Source organism: Gymnoscopelus braueri, assembly GCF_963280865.1.
Source record: "Gymnoscopelus braueri genome assembly, chromosome: 23".
NCBI lineage: Eukaryota > Metazoa > Chordata > Actinopteri > Myctophiformes > Myctophidae > Gymnoscopelus > Gymnoscopelus braueri.
In genome coordinates, this window is record NC_137625.1 from 41,892,382 (window position 1) to 41,913,568 (window position 21,187).

The 21,187-nt window shown below is 38.5% G+C and overlaps 1 protein-coding gene across 1 annotated transcript in view; it reads left to right on the forward strand.

Annotated features, from left to right (window-relative positions):
- atxn10 (ataxin 10) overlaps positions 1-21,187 on the forward strand; it is a 29,742-nt gene continuing 8,555 nt past the window's right edge. The window contains exons 1-9 of the mRNA XM_080421729.1: positions 1-120; positions 2,847-3,023; positions 4,349-4,428; positions 4,533-4,629; positions 5,838-6,002; positions 8,461-8,541; positions 9,801-9,957; positions 11,718-11,826; positions 12,897-13,084. Of these exons, the coding sequence (XP_080277855.1) occupies positions 8-120; positions 2,847-3,023; positions 4,349-4,428; positions 4,533-4,629; positions 5,838-6,002; positions 8,461-8,541; positions 9,801-9,957; positions 11,718-11,826; positions 12,897-13,084 (1,167 nt within the window). The 5' untranslated portion in view covers positions 1-7. The remainder of the gene's footprint in view (positions 121-2,846; positions 3,024-4,348; positions 4,429-4,532; positions 4,630-5,837; positions 6,003-8,460; positions 8,542-9,800; positions 9,958-11,717; positions 11,827-12,896; positions 13,085-21,187) is intronic.

Below are 21,187 nucleotides of genomic sequence, written 5' to 3' on the forward strand. Positions count from 1 at the left end.
CACAGAGATGGATTCTACAGCAGCATCTCTCCTGGACTTAATGAATGAAGACGCGTTGTGTCCTCGTCATGTTCAGGTGTTAAAGTCCTTCAGAACCTCTCTAAGGGACCAGGAATGCAGGTTATTATGTTATTATGAACCATGTTTACTGTCCTTTATCATCCTCCTGGAGCCTGGTGTTAGCACGTTAGCTCAGCTAGCTTTGGCCGACTAACAACTAACACTATGGTGATGACTGACTGTTGGCTGGGGCTCATTGCATTTTTCTTCTTTATTTTTCTTTTTTTTATATTAATATTCGTATTAGGGAATACCAAATATGTATTTAATATTTAAATGTTCTTTTTCTGTTAACATTTTTATTATGGAATACCAACAATTTATTTAATATTTTAAAATATTTAACATTTTAATAATTTAATATTTGAATTTTAATATTTTTATTAGGCAATACCAAATATTTATTTATTGTTTTATAACATTTAATATTTTAATTATTTATTTAATACATTTCCCCCCCTTTTTAATTAATATTTTTATTAGGGAATACCAATGTATTTAATATTTTACAACATGTAATATTTAATATTGAAATTGTATTTTTCTATTAATATTTTTTATTAGGGAATACGAAAAATGTATTTAATATTTTATAGGAATATCAAATATTTATTTAATATTTTATAAAATGTAATATTTAGTATTTTAAGAATTCGATATTTTCTTTTAGCCATCGTAAACAGTTGTGCGACTTTTTCGCAGCATACCTTATTAAACATGTTTTGCAAGGTATTTATCTAATCACGTGACAACAGCTTTGGATTCATTGGTGTAATATCGTCATGTTTTTACTGGTTAAATAAAGGTTAAATAAAAAAAAAAAAAATTTACATGGTGACTCAATGTCATGCAGTGGTGGGAAAAGTACTCAATTCTTTTCCCACCAAGTATCAAGTATTCCCATACACTAAGTATTCCCAGTAAAAGTATCAATACTGCAATGTAGAAGCACTGATACAATTAAAAGTCTGGAATTCAACATTTTACTTGAGTAAAAGTACAAAAATATTGGTATCAAAATGTACTTGAAAAGTAGAAAGTAGTCATTATGCAGAATGTCCCATTTCACAAGTTTAAAAATGTATAACATGTATGGAATGTATAAAAATGTATTCAAAATAGCAGATCTACAAGCTCACAATGCGTCGCATTGCGACGCATTGTGAGCTTGTAGATCGGCTATTTTCAAATGGCCGAAATATACATGTAGGGAAGTGGTTAATGTATGTTTTGTAATGATAATCAAAATCTACAAAGTAACTAGTAACTAAAGTTTTTAAATAATTGTAGTGGAGTAAATGTATAATATTTGCCTCTGAGATGTAGTGGAGTAGAAGTAAAAGTACTGAAAATTGGAAATACTTCAGTAAAGTACAAAATACCTCAACATTGTACTTAAGTACAGTACTTGAGTAAATGTACTCAGTTACTTTACACCACTAGACTAACGTATGGTGGTGACAGTTGGCTGGGCTCATTGCCATGGTGCTTTATTTTTCTTATCTAATCACGTGACAACAGCTTTAGATTCATTGGTATCATATCAAATCATTTACATGGTGGCTTAATGTCACCAAACACTATAAACGGCAAATATGTCTTCTTATAATGCCATTGAAAAGTGCGCGCTTGTTTTACAGTACCGTCTGAAGTTTCAGTACTTTAAAGTACATTATCTTTGTAGCTTTATTGTGATATAACACAAGCACAGTAGCTACAAAGTATGTAATAAATGCTGCTGTGCATATTTCCTTGTATGATAGCCTATACAATAATAACTGTAATATAAATTTGTCTTTTGTTCATTAATAGTTTCTCATTGTCAGACATCTATAATGGCAAGTTCAAGAATTTTGTTTGTATTTGGAAAGTGGCTTGCTGTGTATACACACACACACACACACACACACACACACACACACACACACACACACACACACACACACACACACACACACACACACACACACACACACACACACACCAATGCCTCTTCCAAGCCGTTATATATATTGTTCATAACAACCAACTGGACAACTTCTCTAAACGCAATTCATTGTCACAAGTGAAGTGTCTGCCCGACACTCACACCAAAAATGAGGAAGGTAGTGATACCTTAAAGTTAATACATACTGTACCGTTTCTGAAAACGTTGCTGCTTCCCAAAGTATCCTAGACACTATAGGACATTACCTACCAGGGGGTCCCTAGCAAAATGAGTTAATATAGTGTCACAATCATTTTAACCACTTTATCCATATTTTATACTTTGGCTATTCAAAAATAGCAGATCTACAAGCTCATCTCTACAAGCTCATAGCGCGGCACTCGGTGCCTTGCTATGAGCTTGTAGAGATGAGCTTGTAGATCTGCTATTTTTGAAAAATCATGAAAAGTTGTGCAAATCTTTGAACATATATATATATATATATATATATATATATACAGTGTATATATATATATATATATATATATATATATATATATATTTTTTAAAGCGAACATTTGTAACTCAAATCTTTGCTTCTGGGGGTCCCTGGAACAAAATATTTTAAGATGAGGGTCCGCGGCTAAATACCTCATTTTGGGGGTCCTTGACATGAAAACGTTTGAGAACCACTGCTATAGGAGACTAGACTACAGCATTCGCTTTGCAGCGGTACTTCGTTTATTTGATCCTTTTAAATTTTTAACTGAATTCTGTTGTGAAAAGACTCCAAAAATGGATGTCATGTTACACTAAGACTTTAAGATGAATAATGTAATACGTGTGTGCATATTCTCAGGGATAAGGTGGACGAGGAGGTGTTTGGCACTCTGTTGAAGATCTTGTCCAGGTTGGATGAGGAGCTCCAGGGCCAAGATGATCAGTCCGTTCTGTTCGTCATTCAGCTCACTGCAGAGTGTTTCAGAGCCCTGAGGAACGCCTGTGTCCAAAGCCAGCGGAACCAAGACCTGCTCCGGTAACACACTGTACACACAGGCTACTACACAGTAGATGAAACCCAGAGTGTTAAATAACCCATTTAGACCTGAGGCCCATTCTAAAGACGCCTTCTAAATCCTGACATAAGTTTCAAAACGAAAAAAAATAAAAGGGGTTCCTGGATTGAAAGGTATAGTTACAGCAGTGGTCGAAAGTAACTAAGTACATTTACTTAAGTACTGTACTTAAGTGCAATTTTGAGGTATTTGTACTTTACTTGAGTATTTCCAATTTCCAATATCCAATATTGTACTCCACTACAATTATTTGAAGACTTCAGTTACTAGTTACTTTGCAGATTTTGACCGACGCATTGTGAGCTTGTATATATGCTATTTTCAAAAGATTTGTATACATTTGAGAACTTTAAATGGGACATTCTGCTTAATGAGTACTTTTACTTTTGGTGAGGGAGCTTTTTTTTTCGATTACTTTTTTCATTTATTTATTTTATTGTATTACATTTTTTTCATTTTCCCCAAAAAATATAAAAAATAAATAAAAAAAGTAATTGAAAAAACACGGTCTCCTCACGTATTAGAAGGACAATATCAGTCACCAGAACCAAGGACGGGTGTTTTTGATGAATCTAACATGGTTAAAATGGAGTTTGAAGTTACAATGGGTTTGTATAGGAAGGGGGCGTGTCTGATAGAATTAATATCAAATATGCTCCCAAAAGCCTGAGTAGATGATAAAATAACCCATTTAAAAAAAAAGTGACATATCCCTTTAAGCCAGGGGACAAACCACGAAAGGTGAAAGAAACGGCAACGGCCCTTCCAAAAATATCTGAATCTGAATGACATTCCCAACTCAACCAGATCCTACAATAAATGTGTAAAATTAATTATGAATGATTCACTGAAGCCATTTCTTGTAGGGATGCACTGATATATCGGCCACGATATTTGCCACTATCGGTCAACATTGGTATCGGCAAAAACATACATTTTATATATATCCTTTTTTTTTGCTGGTTAAAGTTACAGGAGTTAGGAGGCAATTATGTTGTGTTTCTGCAGATTCTGAACAGTTATTTCTTTTTATTTGTTTCCCTGGTACAAAAGGGGGAAATAATGACACCAAAAACGAAATAAACAAGTATCGGTATCAGTATCGGCTAAATTGTTATTTTAAACATCAGTATCGGTATCGGCCAAGAATTTCCATATCGGTGCATCCCTAATTTCTTGCATTCGACTTTATTCATCAGTGTTTTCAGAATGGCAAAATGTAGTTCTAGCAAAATGTCTCGGATGTAAACAAACTAACATGAGGAAACATTTGTCTTTGGTACAGGGAGCTTGGTTTCATCGAGGCGACCCTTAAAATCCTGAACCTGCTTCTGACCCAGGAGAGCAACGACAGCCTGTTTGAAAGTGAGTCCTTTAATTAGCCTGTGTCTAGCCCTAATAAAAATAGCCGACCTGCATAGACGGCCTATTTTAATGTTTTGGGTTGAATTCTACTCGTTCCCGTTTAGCTATTGGTTGTGGAATCCAGTTGCTGGGAAACCTGTCGGTGGGGAACCAGGCATCCAAAGACCACATCTGGCTGCAGACCTTCCCAGCGGTCCTCCAGTAAGTGCTCCAGTGTTTTTGTGCCACGTTCAGATCAGAAACCTGAATTTATGACTTGTACATTAAAAAAAGTTCATTCAAATCTTGCCCTGATTAACCCATTCAGACCGGGAACGCATCTGTGTAACCACTTAAACCATTATTTTATACTTCGGCTACCGCTATGAGCTTGTATATCTGCTATTTTTGAATAGCCAAAGACATCTTAAGATGACACAGATGCGTTCCCTTCCCTAACTTAATGGGTTAACCACTTTCACCCTGGAGTCCCTATTATGGGGAGCATGCATAATCGTAATAATCGTAATGAAGGCAACCAGTGGTTTGCCTTCATTGTTTTTACAGCGTAGTTCTGCAGGAGTCTTGCCATCTAGAAATGTGTTTGTGTGTCGTTGTGTCCGTAACTAATCTCACAAACCACCAGACTACAATTCCACTTTTATTTCGTTTTATTTTAGTCTGAGATCCACATTGGAGCCACGCCGTTCTCATGTCGATCTTGAGATCCACATGATGTGATTTATGCATGTAAATGGAAATGTTTTGTTGAATGCAAGCAAAATTTAATGTAGCCCCATTTTATAAATTATTTTCAAATTTTTTTTTTTTGTGTGGTTATTTTGTTGGTTTTCGTTAATTATAATAACCCTGGTCTTTAAAAATACATATGTATATATTAGTTTGTATTCGTTTTTTATAAGACATGACAGACAGATACATCAACAAGACATGACAATAAGACAAACTCGTTAAGACCGGGAACTCATCTGTGTCATTTTTTGATTTCTTTGGCGAACATTTGTAACTAATTTTTTGCTTCTGGGGGGATCCCTGGAACACAATAAAACTACAAATGTTTGCTTTAAAAAACATATACCGGTATATTCAAAGATTTTCACAAATATTCAAGATTTTTCAAAAAATAGCCCAAAGAAATCTTAAAATGACACAGATGCGTTCCCGGTCTTAATGGATTAAACATACTAATGAATCATAATGAGGTACTGTTTAGGCAACAGTTGGGACACATAAACATGAACCCTGGTCCGAAGCTGAACCTGTGGTGCATGCATGCATACTATGTGCAGACAGCTGAACCTGTGGTGCATGCATACGTACTATGTGCAGACAGCTGAACCTGTGGTGCATGCATACATACTATGTGCAGACAGCTGAACCTGTGGTGCATGCATACATACTATGTGCAGACAGCTGCTGGGCGTTGCTGATGAGAAGGCGGTGGGCTTTGCCTCCATGGTCATCCACACCTGTCTGGATGAAGCCAAGGTGGAGGAGCTCACCGAGACCCACAACCTCCCACTGGCCCTCAGAGTGATGGAGCTGTGCCGGACCCAACCCGACCTGGACTGGCCGTAAGTGTGTGCGTGTGTGCGCGTGTGTGTGTGTGTGTGTGTGTGTGTACTTGCGTAACTCTACTTCCGAGGGCCAGATGTCCCCACAAGTATAATAATTGTGTGTGTGTGTGTGTTTGCGTTTGCCCCACGTGTGTGAATACATGTAAGGAGTAGGCCTGTCCCCGACTAAGGATTTGTATAGTCGAATCTGATTGGCGACTAATTGCCAATAGTCGACTGGCAGTCGACTAAGGATGATTCGCATGATTCGACTGAGATTGGCAGTCGAATCAGTCTGATTGGACTTCCAATCTCTCAGTCAAATCATGCAAAAAATATGTTATGCAATAGAGGAACATTCCATTTGGCTGTAGGGGTGCTTAGTGTCTGATTTAACATAATACTATTGGTTTCTCCCAATAAATCATGATTGCGAACGCGAACACCCAAGTGCAGCTTACTATCAAACCCTGCTCGGCTTGTGTCTCTGTCCGTGTGTGTCTCTGTGGTGCACTGCCTGTGTGCAGCCGCGCCCCCATGCGACTCACGCTCTCATTGGCTCGCGCCCCCATGTGACTCGAAACTCCGTGCTGAAATATAGCAGCTGCACTGCCTGTGTGCAGCCGCCAGAGTGCGCCAGAGTGCACTACTACAGTGTGCCTGAAATATAGCAGCTACAGTACAGTCAAGCTGCGTTCGCTTCCAGCGTTCGCGCGTCTTACTTGTGTATATCCTATTTTTGGCAAACTATTAGTTAATTAATATAAAAAACTGGCCAATCTCTCAGTCGAAAAAGAAAAAAAAGATTTTTATTATTTTTTTATAATTCCACTAAGAGATTGGCAGTCGACTCAGACACCCCTCGACTAATCAGTCGACTATTCGACTATTAGAGGTCAGGCCTAGTAAGGAGAGTATGGAAATATACTGTAGAGTGTAGGGCTTTCACCAACTAGTCGACTAGTCGACTAGTATAACCACTAGTCGACCTTGTTGGTACTAGTCGAATAGTTGAAAAAAAAGCCATAGAAATGGCCCATCTTACTATTATTATTATCCTCCTGACTTTATTTTTTATCAAAAAGGGGTCAAAAGTATGCCCAATAAAAGCCTATTATTGGGCAATGGGGATCCTTGGAGACGCTGCTGTGGTGCTGTGGTGCTGCTGTGCCAGAAGCGCTTCCCTTAAAACGCCATAAAAATAAGGGCAGGAGGATAATAATAATAGTAATATAGTAGTAGGATGGCATTAAAACAATGCCCCCCCTAAAGACTAGTCGACTACCACTGGGTCAAATTAGTCGACCTGTAAAAATCTCTAGTCGTGAAAGCCCTAGTAGAGTGTGTGTGCGTGACTGCGCGCGTATGTCTTTGTTTCCAGTGGTGGAAAAAGTACTCACATTTTCTACTTAAGTAAAAGTATCAATACTGCAATGTGGAAATACTCTACAAGTAAAAGGCCTGTGTTCAAAATGTTACTTGAGTAAAAGTACAAAAGTAAAATATACTAAACGCGTCGCATCGCGACCCGTTATTATATTTTCAAATAGCCTAGGTATAAAATGGGGCTAAAGTGGTTAATGTATGTTTTATAATATAATATTTTTTTATTTGCAAAGTAACTAATTACTAAAGTTTTCAAATAATTGTAGTGGAGTAAAAGTACAATATTTGCCTCTGAGATGTAGTGGAGTAGAAGTAAAAAGTATTGGAAACATTGGAAATACTCCAGTAAAGTAGAAGTACCTCAAAATTGTAGTAATTGAGTAAATATAATAAATAGCAGATCTACAAGCTCACAAAGTAAAATAGGGCTGAACTCTTTGACTGCCAGAGTATTTTCATAAAGTACTCCCCCAGTGCCAGCAATTTTCGTGTTTTTTTATTTTTATATTTTGAATTTTTCTCATGAAAATAATTTAAGGGGACATAATGTAAAGACCCAGCACAAATACGCCACTAGAGAGCAGCACATGACTGCTTGATCAGGTCGTTGGGACTCTCTCACCCTTCTTGATAGATTAGACAGGGAAAAACATGAAAACGGAAGTGACGTCGTCCCAGATTGTTTTGATCGCCAAAATTACGATGTGATACACGACGGCGATGACTGATCGTCACCCAGACCATAGATTATAGAAGAGAAACTGTCCGTTTGTCCGTTATACCGTGTGAAAGACCGTTTATTTACCTATTTTGGACGAAAATGACTGGGGAAAAGAATCAAAAACCGGAAACGGAATCCAGGTCATGAAACCGGATGCAGATGTCCGTGAAGTAAGTGGAACTCGAGAATAACATTGAATATTAAGCAGCATAGCGCAATCAGAGATTAAACAATGAACGCGCGTCCAGCGCGTCGAACGCGTCGACGGCCAACTGGACAAAGTAGCACTTGACGCGTTATCGCGTCGTCCGCAGTCAAAGAGTTAAGTGGGAGAATGTCACTGATTGATTGAACATTGTGTTGTGCCAGGGTTCTCATCGCTACGCAGCACTTCCTGAAGTCCTCCGCTCTGGTGGAGAGCATGTACACAGGGATGTCTCCTCTGGAGAGGTATGTCCTAATCATGTCCCCCCCCCCCCCACACACACACACACACACCAAATCACAACCAAGAATTTTTGATTATTATTTTTAACCTTGGATTTTATGTCTCGTTCTTTCCTTTGGATGTTATCTCCTCTCGTGTGTTTTCCATCATCTTGTCAAGCGCACCGTGCCAGTGCTTTTAATGTTAAATTATGAGTTTAGCCTCATTCTACCTGCGTCGTAAATTCTGTTCCAGATAATGGCACGAGCTAGTAGACGCAAGACACGTTCATATAAATGCATTAATGCATCATGTTATAATAATGTTAACAATGTTCTGCTCATTCCATTTGATTTTAAGTTTTTTTCTTATTTTCTTCAATTTGTATGCCTCTTATGTGTTTTTAGCAGTGGTGGAAAACAAACTGAAGTAAAAGTATCAATACTGCAACGTAGAAATACTCTGTTACAAGTAAAAGTCCGGAATTCAAAATGTACTTGAGTAAAAGTACAAAAGTATTGGTATCAAAATGTACTTAAAGTACCAAAAGGAGAAAGTAGGCTACTCATTATGCAGAAGGTCCCATTTCACAAGTTTTCAAATATACAAATCTTTTGAAAATAGCAGATCTACTTGCTCACAATGTGATTTAAACTTCGGCTATTTGAAAATAGCCGAAGTTTAAATAGGGCTGAAGTGGTTAATGTATGTTTTGTAATAATAATCAAAATCTACAAAGTAACTAGTAACTAAAGTTTTCAAAGAATTGTAGTGGAGTAAAAGTACAATATTTGCCTCTTAGATGTAGTGGAGTAGAAGTAAAGTACAAATACCTCAAAATTGTACTTAAGTACAGTACTTAAGTAAATGTACTTAGTTACTTTACACCACTGTTTTTTGAGCGGTGTAGCCGCTCCTATAAGTGGGTTTGGGACCGTCGTGAAAAGACCGTCGTGAAAATTTGTCTTTCGCTGTACTGTGATTGGCTGACTCTATTCACACCCTTTGCTCAGTACTGTGATTGGCTAGCGAGACGCATGGTGAAATTAATAACCTATAAATAGCACCACGCACTTTTTTTTAAGTGAGCTTCCACCATCACTGTGATGACCATTGTTGTTGCTAAATAACACCGCTCACTTCACACTGGGTGTGATTTTTTTTTTTAGATAATACTTGTTTGTGTTGCTTGTTGTGTTTTCACAAGCTTGTAAGTTTCGTTCTAGATGAGCAATTTATGACAGCTGTACCTTTTTTTTTATTTCATATTTTTCTATATCAGGGTTACTCTGCTGGAACTGCTGTCAGCCCAGCTAGGAGAGGAGGACTCAGAGGAGTGCGGTATCCCCCCTGACGTGGCTCGATTCCTGGCCTGTTGCTTCCAGAAAGGCTGTGGAGCCGTGCTCACACTCGCCTGCGACTCTGCCACCAGTGATGAGGTACGCTTAAAGGGCTAGTTCACCCAAAAGATTACTTATTTATTTTCTATCAATTATACCATTGGTTCTCAAACTGGGGTCCGGGGACCCCCAGGGGTCCTTGGGGGGGGGTTCCAGGGGTCCCCAGCAAAATGCGTTTTAGTATAGCATCACAATAATTTTGAGCTTGTAGATCTGCTCTTTTTGAAAAAATTAGAAAATGTGTTCAAACCTTTGAATATATATATTTTTAAGCGAACATTTGTAACTCAAAACTTTGCTTCTGGGGGTCCCTGGAACAAAATATTTGAGATCGGGGGTCCGCGACCAAATACATATCATTTAGGTGGTCCTTGACATGAAAAAGTTTGAGAACCACTGGCATTCCTAAGCCAATAATTTGATGACCCACAAATGTTAGGTCACGGTTAGGCTTAGTTATAATGGGGGGCCGTCGGACCAGCGGTACTTTGGAACAATGAATTGTCGGACTAATGGCATGGCATTGGTCAGAGGCAGGGTTTCGTGCACAAATAGGCTAAATGTTTCCATTGTACTTCCATCGTGCTCTGCAATAGAAAATGTACCAGAACACTTTTTTAAAAGTTTTTGTACCTCAGTTAGGCACAGTTTAATACAGCAACACATTTCGCTGTCTTTGAAATAAAATAAAAAATGAAATGGATTGTCACATGACAAAATATAAGCCTGCGTGTGTGTCAAAGTATACTTTACTTTATTTGTTTGTATCGACGGGATGGGGCATATTAATGACACAGAACAGTGAACAATTACAATACATTACAAAACAGCAACACATCATTACAATTAACACCATAAATTATACAAATAAATTACAAAACACAGTTTCAAGCTAAAAATGATCTACAAGCACACCTACCTCCTGTCCACAACTCTTTTTAAAAGCAAACTATAAAATTTAACTTTGTTCGGACAAGAACAAGAATGTTTAGCCTCTTGGTTTATCTTCCTCGGGCTCTTTCCTCACTGAGCTAAGTTACCTATGGGCAGTGGTGGAAAAAGTAGTCACATTTCTTACTTAAGTAAAAGTATCCATACTGCATTGTAGAAATACTCTGTTACAAGTAAAAGTCTGGAATAAAAAATGTACTTGAGTAAAAGTACAAAAGTATTGGCATCAAAATGTACTTAAAATATCAAAAGTAGAAGTAGTCAAATGTTTGAAAATAGCAGATCTACAAGCTCACAACGCGCCGCGATGCGTTGTGAGCTTGTAGATAGGCTATTTTCAAATAGCCTACTGGTATGTATAAAATAGGGCTGAAGTGGTTGATGTATGTTTTAAAATATTATCATTTATATCTGCAAAGTAACTTTTCTTTTATTTGAAAACTAGTACGTTTTCAAATAATTGTAGTGGAGTAAAAGTAAAATATTTGCCTATGAGATAGAAGTAAAAGTACTGAAAATTGGAAATACTCCAGTAAAGTAAAAGTCCCTCAAAATTGTACTTAAGTACAGTACTTGAGTAAATGTAATTAGTTACTTTCCACCACTGCCCCTGGGAGCTAATTTGGAGTCTGTTTCCCAAATTCCTCCATAATAGCCAGCTGCTGGTAAAGAAAGGGATGTTGAAACAGATTTTTAATCATTGGCCTGGGGTTCAGGTCAGCTTCACCCTCCATAGTTTTGACCACCTCCCCTCACGTGTGAGCTTGTATATCTGCTATTTTTGAAAAATTATGAAAATGTGTGCAACACCTGTGACTTGAGTCGTAATGCCCCCATGTGTCCTGCAGGAGGCGCTGACGGTGATCAGCCTGTTGGACGTGCTGTGTGAGATGACCTCTGACCGCAGACAGTTCATGTTCCTGCAGGAGCATCCTGACCTGTTGCAGTCCACTGTCGGTATGACACGCACACATGCGCACGCAGCCACGCACACACACACACACACACACACAGCGTTTTCTATTTGACATGCACTTCTGTTTTACATACACTGACAATAACGTTTACAAATTTAAGTTGACGATTAATTATCACTCAAATAATTGCGATTAACGATTTATGTCGTTGAAAATCAATGGAACATTATGAATACAAATTACATTTCTGTTTGGCTTTTAGCTTTCGTAAACAAAAGTTGCACGGGGCAGATATGACAAATAGCACATATTTAATTACTTCATACTTAAAAATAAACATTAATAGTGGAAATAGCCGATCTATAAGTTCAAATCGGCTATTTCCACTATTTTTGACATTTTTTGAAAATATGACATTTTTTTACATGGAATTGATTATGACGATTATGCAAAAATAATTGCGACTATATAAAATAATTGCGATTAGACGATTATGTAATAATAGTGACAGGCCTACGTACTGCTCCAAATGATATTGTTGGTTATTGAACGGGGGTTTGTAATGCTTTCGACAGAGATGCGTATGAGGAGTGAACGCTCCTGCCTGAGAACACCATGTGTGGATGATGCCCTGTACAGTATAAAGCCACCAGCATTAGACTTGTCACTGAATAGTTTTTTATCCAATCCATAGTTTTCAACCGCTATAAACAATTGGAATGCCTGTGGAGACTTGTGTGAAGTGCAAGAACCAAAAGTAAAAAAAAAACGTGGGAAGATTGTAATGCAAGCTCCACTGTGTATCGAAACATCACACACACACACACACACACACACACATCAAAAGCAAATCGTCTCTGTCGGGTGGAAACCTCAGATGTCCAAAACTGTTACTTTTCAGGATTCTAATTAAAAAAATTGCGAAAGCAGCAGATCTACAAGCTCAAAACGCGTCGCTTCACACCGCGTTTTGAGCTTGTCGATCTGCTACTTTTGATGCTTTTGTTAAACGCAAAGTTAAAATACGGAGATAAGAGGTTTCTCCGTTCAGCGTTGTTTGAGCGTCTCTTTCATTTTGTCTCTTCCATCATGCGGTTCCTCTCCTTCCAGAGCTCCTGCAGCAGGTCCACGCCTTGGGAAAGGCCAGCAAGAATGTCTTCAGCGCCGCCCAGAACTTCTCCTCCTTCAGCAGCCTGGGCGGAGGAGACGGCGAGTCCTCCCCCATCGTCAGCTTCAAGGCTCATCTCATCAGACTGATCGGAAACCTCTGTCACGGCAACACCGGCAACCAGGACAAGGTCTGTTGAATTGAAACCTATTAAAGGTTTAATGACATTCACTTTTACACCACATTCAAAGTCTTTGTCCTGGTCCTTCAAAAGTGTACAAAAAGTTTTAAGTGAAAATTCCATTCCAGTGATCCATGGCAGGTGTTTTTCTCTCACATTTCTAAAGCCTTTTCAACTGCAATGAAAAAATAAATCTTTGCCTGCGGGTGTCGCTGGTGAGGGATTTTGCCTGTCAATCATCGCCTCTGCTCCGCCCCCCTCAAAGGAAAGGATAGGGGAGGGGAGGGGCGAGGAGGAGAGTGGGCGGGATTAATCGACTGTGACCTCACTGTCGAAGGGCCAAGCTCAGATTACTTTTCAGCCTAATTATTCAGAAAACCCCAGACCACAGAAAATCCACTGAATGTTCTAAGTTCAGGTTTTTTGGGTGTAATTGAGGTCATAAAACCCCAAATAAAACATTGAAAATAAAAAAAGTGAAAATGAATGTCATGATACCTTTAAGACCTGGAACGCATCTGTGTCTTTTTTTTTTTGCTAAAAAAGCATTATTTTACACTTTGGCTATTCAAAAATAGCAGATCTACAAGCTCATAGCGCGGCACCGAGTGCCGCGCTACGAGCTTGTAGATCTGCTATTTTTGAAAAATCTCGAAAATGTGTGCAAATTAATATATTTATATTCTTTTTAAAGCAAACTTTTTTAACTCAAATCTTTGCTTCTGGGGGTTCCCTGGAACTAAATATTTTGAGATGGGGGGTCGGTGGCCAAATACATATCATTTTGGGGGTCCTCGACATGAAAAAGTTTGAGAACCACTGAAATAGAAACATACGTTTTTCAGAAAACTGCTGGATTTAGAAGACATTAGTAAGAATCGGCCTCAGGTCTTAATGGATTAATACGAGCAGCACCAACTCCGTATGGAGCAGTTCATCCATTTAGACCAGGGGAACGCATCTGTGTCATTTTAAGATTTCTTTGGCTATTCAAAAATAGCAGATCTGCTATTTTTTCTAAATTTGTGAAAAGTTTAGCAAATCTTTGAATATTATATACTGTATATATGTTTTAAAGCAAACATTTTTTTACTCCGATCTGTGCTTCTGGGTTGAGAAGTTGGAGCACCACTGATATAGCAACATACTGCTAGGATTTAGAAAACATTTATTGCATATAAACATGTATTTGGGCGGCACGGACCCCCATCTCAAAATGTTTTGTTCCAGGGAGCAAAGATTTGAGTTACAAATGTTCGCTTTAAAAATATGTTTATTCAAAGATTTGCAAAAAAAAATCACGATTAAAAAAAAAGAAGGCAGATCTACAAGCTCATAGCGCGGCACTCGGTGCCGCGCTATGAGCTTGTAGATCTGCTATTTTTGAATAGCCAAAGAGGTGGGTGAAAGAGAAAGAGAGAGGAGGGGAGTACAGGTCATTTTTACCCCCGGCCAAATGATTGATCAGCAGCATCAATTTTATTGTTCATGAATATTTCTTCATGATTGATTTATATAGTCTCCTACGGTATATATTAGACATTACACAAAAAAACGAAACGTTATTATGACAAACATTTGGTGGACCCCCTGTTGTAAACTCTGAGAACGACCTAGGGGTCATGGACCCCCTTTGAAGACCCCTGTGTTGATGTATTGATTTCGAGTGCAGCAGCATCTTTATGTAAACCACATAAGTGAGATGAGAACAGCAGCTCATTTACATGTGGACAATGGACATGTGTCCATTCTAGCAAATAAATGGGGCTGCAGCTATAAATTATTTTATTAGCGATTATTCTATCAATTACTTAATTGATTAATCGATTCATTGAGAAGCGCATTTATTTAAATAATTAGATACATTTCTTATATATCAATGAATGGACACAAACAATTCTAATCGATTTTTTAAGTCTGATTAATCACGCAAGCCCTATTTAACTCATTGAGTGCCATTGACGTGTTTCACGTGTTTTACCGCAATGGCGCAACGTTTTTTTGTTTTTGTTTTTGAAAAAGATGTTCAGAACCCAAGATATCATTATCTGAAGATTTGCTGCTCCATTCACTCCTTGTTTAACGTAATTACTGAAAAAGGCTGTATCTCGAAGTCTTTCCACTTTATATGCCAAAATGGATTCCAAAATGCTGTTGTTTGAGGAAGGGTGGTCTGCTGTTTAGACTGCTCCGCTGTTTAGAATGTCCATCCACTAATAGGAAAATCACAGCCTTGATTGCCATTTAAATTAATGTGTCCATCAATGTTTTGGACTTTGGAGGGTCCTTGGGCAAGAGCACATCATAAGCCACTCAAGATAAAAGTATTGGCTAAAATCTTTAACCGATTAAGACCCATCATTTTAAGATTTCTTTGGCTATTCAAAAATAGCAGATCTAGAAGCTCGTAGCACGGCACTCGATCTGCTATATATTTTTTTTAATCGTGAAAATGTGTGCAAATCTTGAATCTGAATATATATAGTTTTTTTTAAGCAAAAATGTTTAACCTAAATCTTTGCTTCTGGGGGGTCCCTGGAACAACATATTTTGAGATTGGGGTCCGCACCCAAATACATATCATTTTGGGGGCCCTTGACATGAAAAAGTTTGAGAACAACTGATTATAGCAACATAAGTTTTTCCCCCTGAAGCAAAGATTTGAGTTGAAAATGTTCGCTTTAAAAATATATATTATATAATATACATATAATATTTTTTTTTTAAATAAAATAAAATAATCTTTGAATATTATTCAAAGATTCAATGATTTTTTTTTTTCCAAAAATAGCAGATCTACAAGCTCGTAGCGTGGCACTCGGTGCCGCGCTATGAGTTTGTAGATCTGCTATTTTTTCAATAGCCAAAGAAATCTGAAAATGTTTCAACCGGGGTGGGTAGAGCTTTTTGGGACTGATGCAAATACTGATATTTGGGATTTGGCATATTTGGGATTAATAGAGTAGTTTTTCCCTATCACCCACATAAAGTACCAGACACTTTCATAAAGGCGACAAGAAAATTCAGCCGGAGACAGGCAGCCATTGGGTATAACGATTATATCATATTTTAGTCAGACAGAGAGACATGGGAAGGTTACAGTATCACAGGTATTACACGCTTCATCGGTCGTCGTCTCTCACCAATGAGAACAGAGAAAGCACTGCGTTTTAACAGCACGCGTTAACATAAACATATGACATCATGGGAGATGCATCGAGCGTCCAGCCATCGGAGGGGTAATCCTGCCATTGGTGGAGAGTGATGATGCTAGTTGTCGTCAGATGAAGATGATGATGATGGTGTGACAGTTTATCTTTGGACATCAAGACTGATTTCAGTCATTTGGATTCCATGGAAGCCAGCATGTCTTCTATGGAAGCATGTTGCGCAGCAGACGCATTGAGAGCTTGTAGAAAGGCTATTTTCGGTTATTTTAAGATTAGAGCATTTGAAGTGGTCAAACTAGCAATATGTAGCATCTTCCATAATATCTTAATCGTCTCGGATATTTCATATAAAAGCAAAGGTTAAAGCCTGAATCTGTGATTTCTGCACATGGTTAGCAGTATGTAGAACAGCAGGAACAATATTACTAAAGCATCCTAATTGTACATATTGTATTCATTGTTTAGGAATCGGCGCTAGTGTGTGTGTGGGGGATCCGTTCACACGGTTTCACAAATCGCACATTAGGACATTTTCAGTCGTGAGATTTAAACTAGCTTTAATCCATGCGGTCACTGGTCAGTGGTCACTTCGGTGGCACTGAAAGAAGTGTTATGCATTGGAGAAGAACACCGAGATGTAGTGTTCTCAAAACATTCCGATATTAACTCACGTATCTACTTATTTTTATTCAATTCCAGGAGCCGACATTTCAAAACAACGTTAGTGGCAGAGATGAAGCCGCAGTGGCCTTGCACGAAGAGAAGTAGAATAGGAGACTAGAGTACATGACTGATTTAGGCCAATATGACACCATTTATATTAAATTGACATTTAAAGTAGTTTATGACACCAGACAAATTATAATCAACAAGATTAACTCTTATCACGGATGTTTGGGAATAATGAAAAAAATCCAGTATGCTGATACATTGGCCAATATTCACACACATGTTCAGAAAGATATGTAGCTACGTGTGATGAGCGTGATTGTCAGGGTTCTATTGAAAACAGAAAATGATGTGGCCATTGTTTGTTTGTTGGCTTTCCAGCAATGTGTTTCACAAACTATTTGGCAGCTTAGCATGAAGTCAACACTGCACCGCTGTTTGTTCAGCTGTGATGTGCTACTCTGTTAACCCATTAAGACCGGGAACGCAACCGTGCATCCACTTTAACCATTATTTTATACTTTGGCTATTCAAAAATGGTATATCTACAAGCTCGCCGCGCTATGAGCTTGTAGATTTTTTGCGATTCTTTGAATATATACATTTTTGAAGCAATTTTTTTTTACTCAAATCTTTGCTTCTGGGGGGGTCCCTGAAACAACATATTTTGAGATGGGGGTCTGCGGCCAAATACATATACATTTTGGGGGTCCTTGACATGAAAAAGTTTGAGAACTGATTATAGCAACATACGTTTAAAAAAAAAACGTTAATATATATATTCATAGATTTTCACAAATGTTCACGATTGTAAAAAAAAAATGCAGATCTACAAGCTCATAGCGCGGCACTCGGTGCCGCGCTATGAGCTTGTATATCTGCTATTTTTGAATAGATAGATAATGGTTGAAGTGGTCAAAATCTAAACTGAACGATGCTTTCCCGCTTTTCATGGGTTAAGGTTTTGCGGGGAGGATTGTAAACAGTGGATGCAGATGCGTACTTTGCTTGACAAACTATATAATGACAGTGTTTCTTCTTCTTTTCTACCTCCCAAACATTGTGAAATTGAAGCCGTGGGTGTGGCGTTTCCTGATGTGGACATGTCAGCAGTATTCTGCTGGCAAGGTTTTGATTAATGATGGCAATATCGCATTGGGAAAAAAATCTGAAATAGATAATCCGCAATAGAGTGCAGAAGTCCTGACGTCACTCGTTCATCCCCTGGTTTGTAAAGTAATTTCTCTAAGGAGAATAACATTGGGTCATCTTAGAATCGTCTCATATAAGAATTGTGGTCCAAAAATAAACAAACTGTCTCGGCGATATTGTCAGGGAGGTGGCTCTGTATCGTTTATGATAGTCAGTCACTCATATTTGATACAGTCTGTTTCTGGCGAAAATGTAACTAATTGGGCGGAAGTAACATTAGCGTTTTCTCACCGTCAGTTGATGGTTCATATCCATAAGAGTCAAACCGCCGGGGTCATTTGTTTATTTTTGGAACACAGTTCTTATTTGACGCGATATTAAACACGTCATTGGTAATTCAGAACGGGGGGGGGGGGGAACCGCGACCCAGGTAGGATGTGTAAATTACGTCAGACTTAGGTGCTCTATATCACAACACATGAGCATGTATATATATCTGCCATTTTCACCCACGGGACACCGTTGGTGTATGAAATGAGAGCATACGATCAAAACCAGTGTTTTTGTGCTGGACAGTCCCTTTTCATTAGGCCTACAACGTTTTAGTGCGGCGGCGTTACCATTACCGCGGCTGTGTCGAACTTGCGAACCCGGTCAATTGTGCTGCTGAAAAACAGCACAATTGTTGTGCACATAACCCTAGCCCTTAACCCTTTAAGACCGGGAAGGCATCGGTGTCATTTTAAGATTTATTTGGCTATTCAAAAATAGCAGATATACAAGCTCATAGCGCTTGTAGATCTGCTATTTTGCAATATATTTGCAAATATTTGAATATGTATATATATATATTTTTAAGCGAACATTTTGAACTCATGTTACAACTTCTGGGGGTCCCTGGGACAAAATGTTTTGCTATGGGGGTCAAATACATATCATTTTGGGTGGTCCTTGACATGAAAACGTTTTTGAACCACTGATATATAGCAACATAGTTTTTTCAAGGATTACGTAGACATTTGTAGAATCCCCAGAAGCAAAGATTTGAGTTACAAATGTTCGCTTTAAAAATACATATATTCAAAGATTTGCACAACGATTTTTCCCATTTTTTTTTTGAATAGCCAAAGAAATCTTAAAATGACACAGATGCGTTCCCGGCTTGAATGTGTTAAACTAGAAAACTATGCCTGTTTTTATCTTTTATTATTACTAACGCGTAACTCCCGTCGCCAGTACCCTCTGCAATAAACCAATGACCATAATATTAGTATGGGTCTGGCTCTAGTTTTATGTGAAACCCCGAGGGACGCCTAGGAAGACTACAGAACCTGGGTGACTTGCATGTTTTTTTTCCCCCATCCGCGACCCCCCACAAATTCCAGTCGGTCTCACCTCCAGCAGGCCGCTTCAAACCTTCCCTCTCCTTCATCCGTTGGGATCGCTCCTTATAATTAGACATAGTGTAGTGTGCTGTGTGTGTGTGTGTGTGTGTGTGTGTGTGTATTTTCGTTGGTGTAGGTTCTGTGCTTTGCGTGCGTTGCATGCTATGTTTGCCTCCCCCTGCTTGCAACACAGAACTTGTGGCTTCTCCAATCGACAGGCGCACGGGGGGGGGGGGGGGGTTTGGTTATTTCCCAGCTCACTTTGTCAGCCATTTTAACCCTTTTAGACCGGGAAAGAAATCTGTGTCATTTTAAGATTTCTTTGGGCTATTAAAAAAATAGCAGATATACAAGCTTGTAGATCTGCTATTTTTTGAAAAATCATGAAAACTTTTGCACATTTTTGAATATATATATATTTTTAAGCATTTTTAATATATATGTTTTAAAACATTTTTAACTCAAATCTTTGCTTCTGGGGGATTCTACAAAGGTCTTCACATTTTTGGAAAAAACGTATGTTGCTATAATCATTGGTTCTCAAACTTTCTCATGTCAAGGACCCGCAAAATTATATCTATTTGGCCACGGACCCCCATCTCATAATATGTTTTTCCAAGGACCCCCCCCCCCCCCCAGAAGCAAAGATTTGAGTTACAAATGTTCCCTTTAAAAATATATATATAATTTATATTCAAATATTGAGCTTGTAGAACTGCTATTTTTGAATAGCCCAAAGTATAAAATAATGGATAAAGTGTACTTAAAGTAAACACCGATGTGTAAAGTTACACTGATGCGTTCCCGGCTTGAACGGGTTAAATTCCCTCCAATCACCGGGCCATATTATCAGGAGTTCCTTCTCTTTCACCATCTATCATCGCCTCTCACTGTAACATAAAGCAACCCATTAGATAATAAGCAGGGATGAGAGTGAGACAGCAGGAGACAGCGCGCATCACTGCCTTTCAGCGTAGACCCCAATCCCACTTAATAAAAACAGATCTGAGGAATGCTTGTGGGACGGCCACCCCGGGCTGGCCCTCTCATAATATTTACGGACGCTGATCTGCGGTCTGCCGGTGGTCAGCAATCACCCCCGGATCCGTTTTCAACCATGAGGATCTCTTCCCGTAAACCGATGTCGTTTTTGCTGTTCACCTTCGGGACACGTTTGAAATTTAAGACGCGCACGTGTGTGCGCTGCGCATGTGTGTGCGCTGCGCATGTGTGCGCTGCGCATGTGTGTGTATATACGATTTGAATTCAGTGTGCCCGTGCCTCCCCCCCATACGTGTACACACACACACACACACACACACACACACACACATCTTTAATTGTTGTCCATGTTGTCGTTGGCGCTTAATCACTTTCTAACCGGGCATCCCTAATTTGCAGTGGTGGAAAAAGTACTCAAATGTTTTACTTAAGTAAAAGTCAATCACTGCAATGTAAACATTTTCTTGAGTAAAATTAAAAAAGTATTGGTATCAAAATGTTTTCAAATGTATAAAAATCTGCACCAGAAAATAGCAGATCTACAAGCTCATCGCAACGCATTGTGAGCTTGTAGATCTGCTATTTTCAAATGGCCGAAATGTATATACGGCTGAAGTGGTTAATGTATGTTTTGTAATAATAATACAAATCTACAAAGTAACTAGTAACTAAAGTTTTCAAATAATTGTAGTGGAGTAAAAGTACAATATTTTCCTCTGAGATGTAGTGGAGTA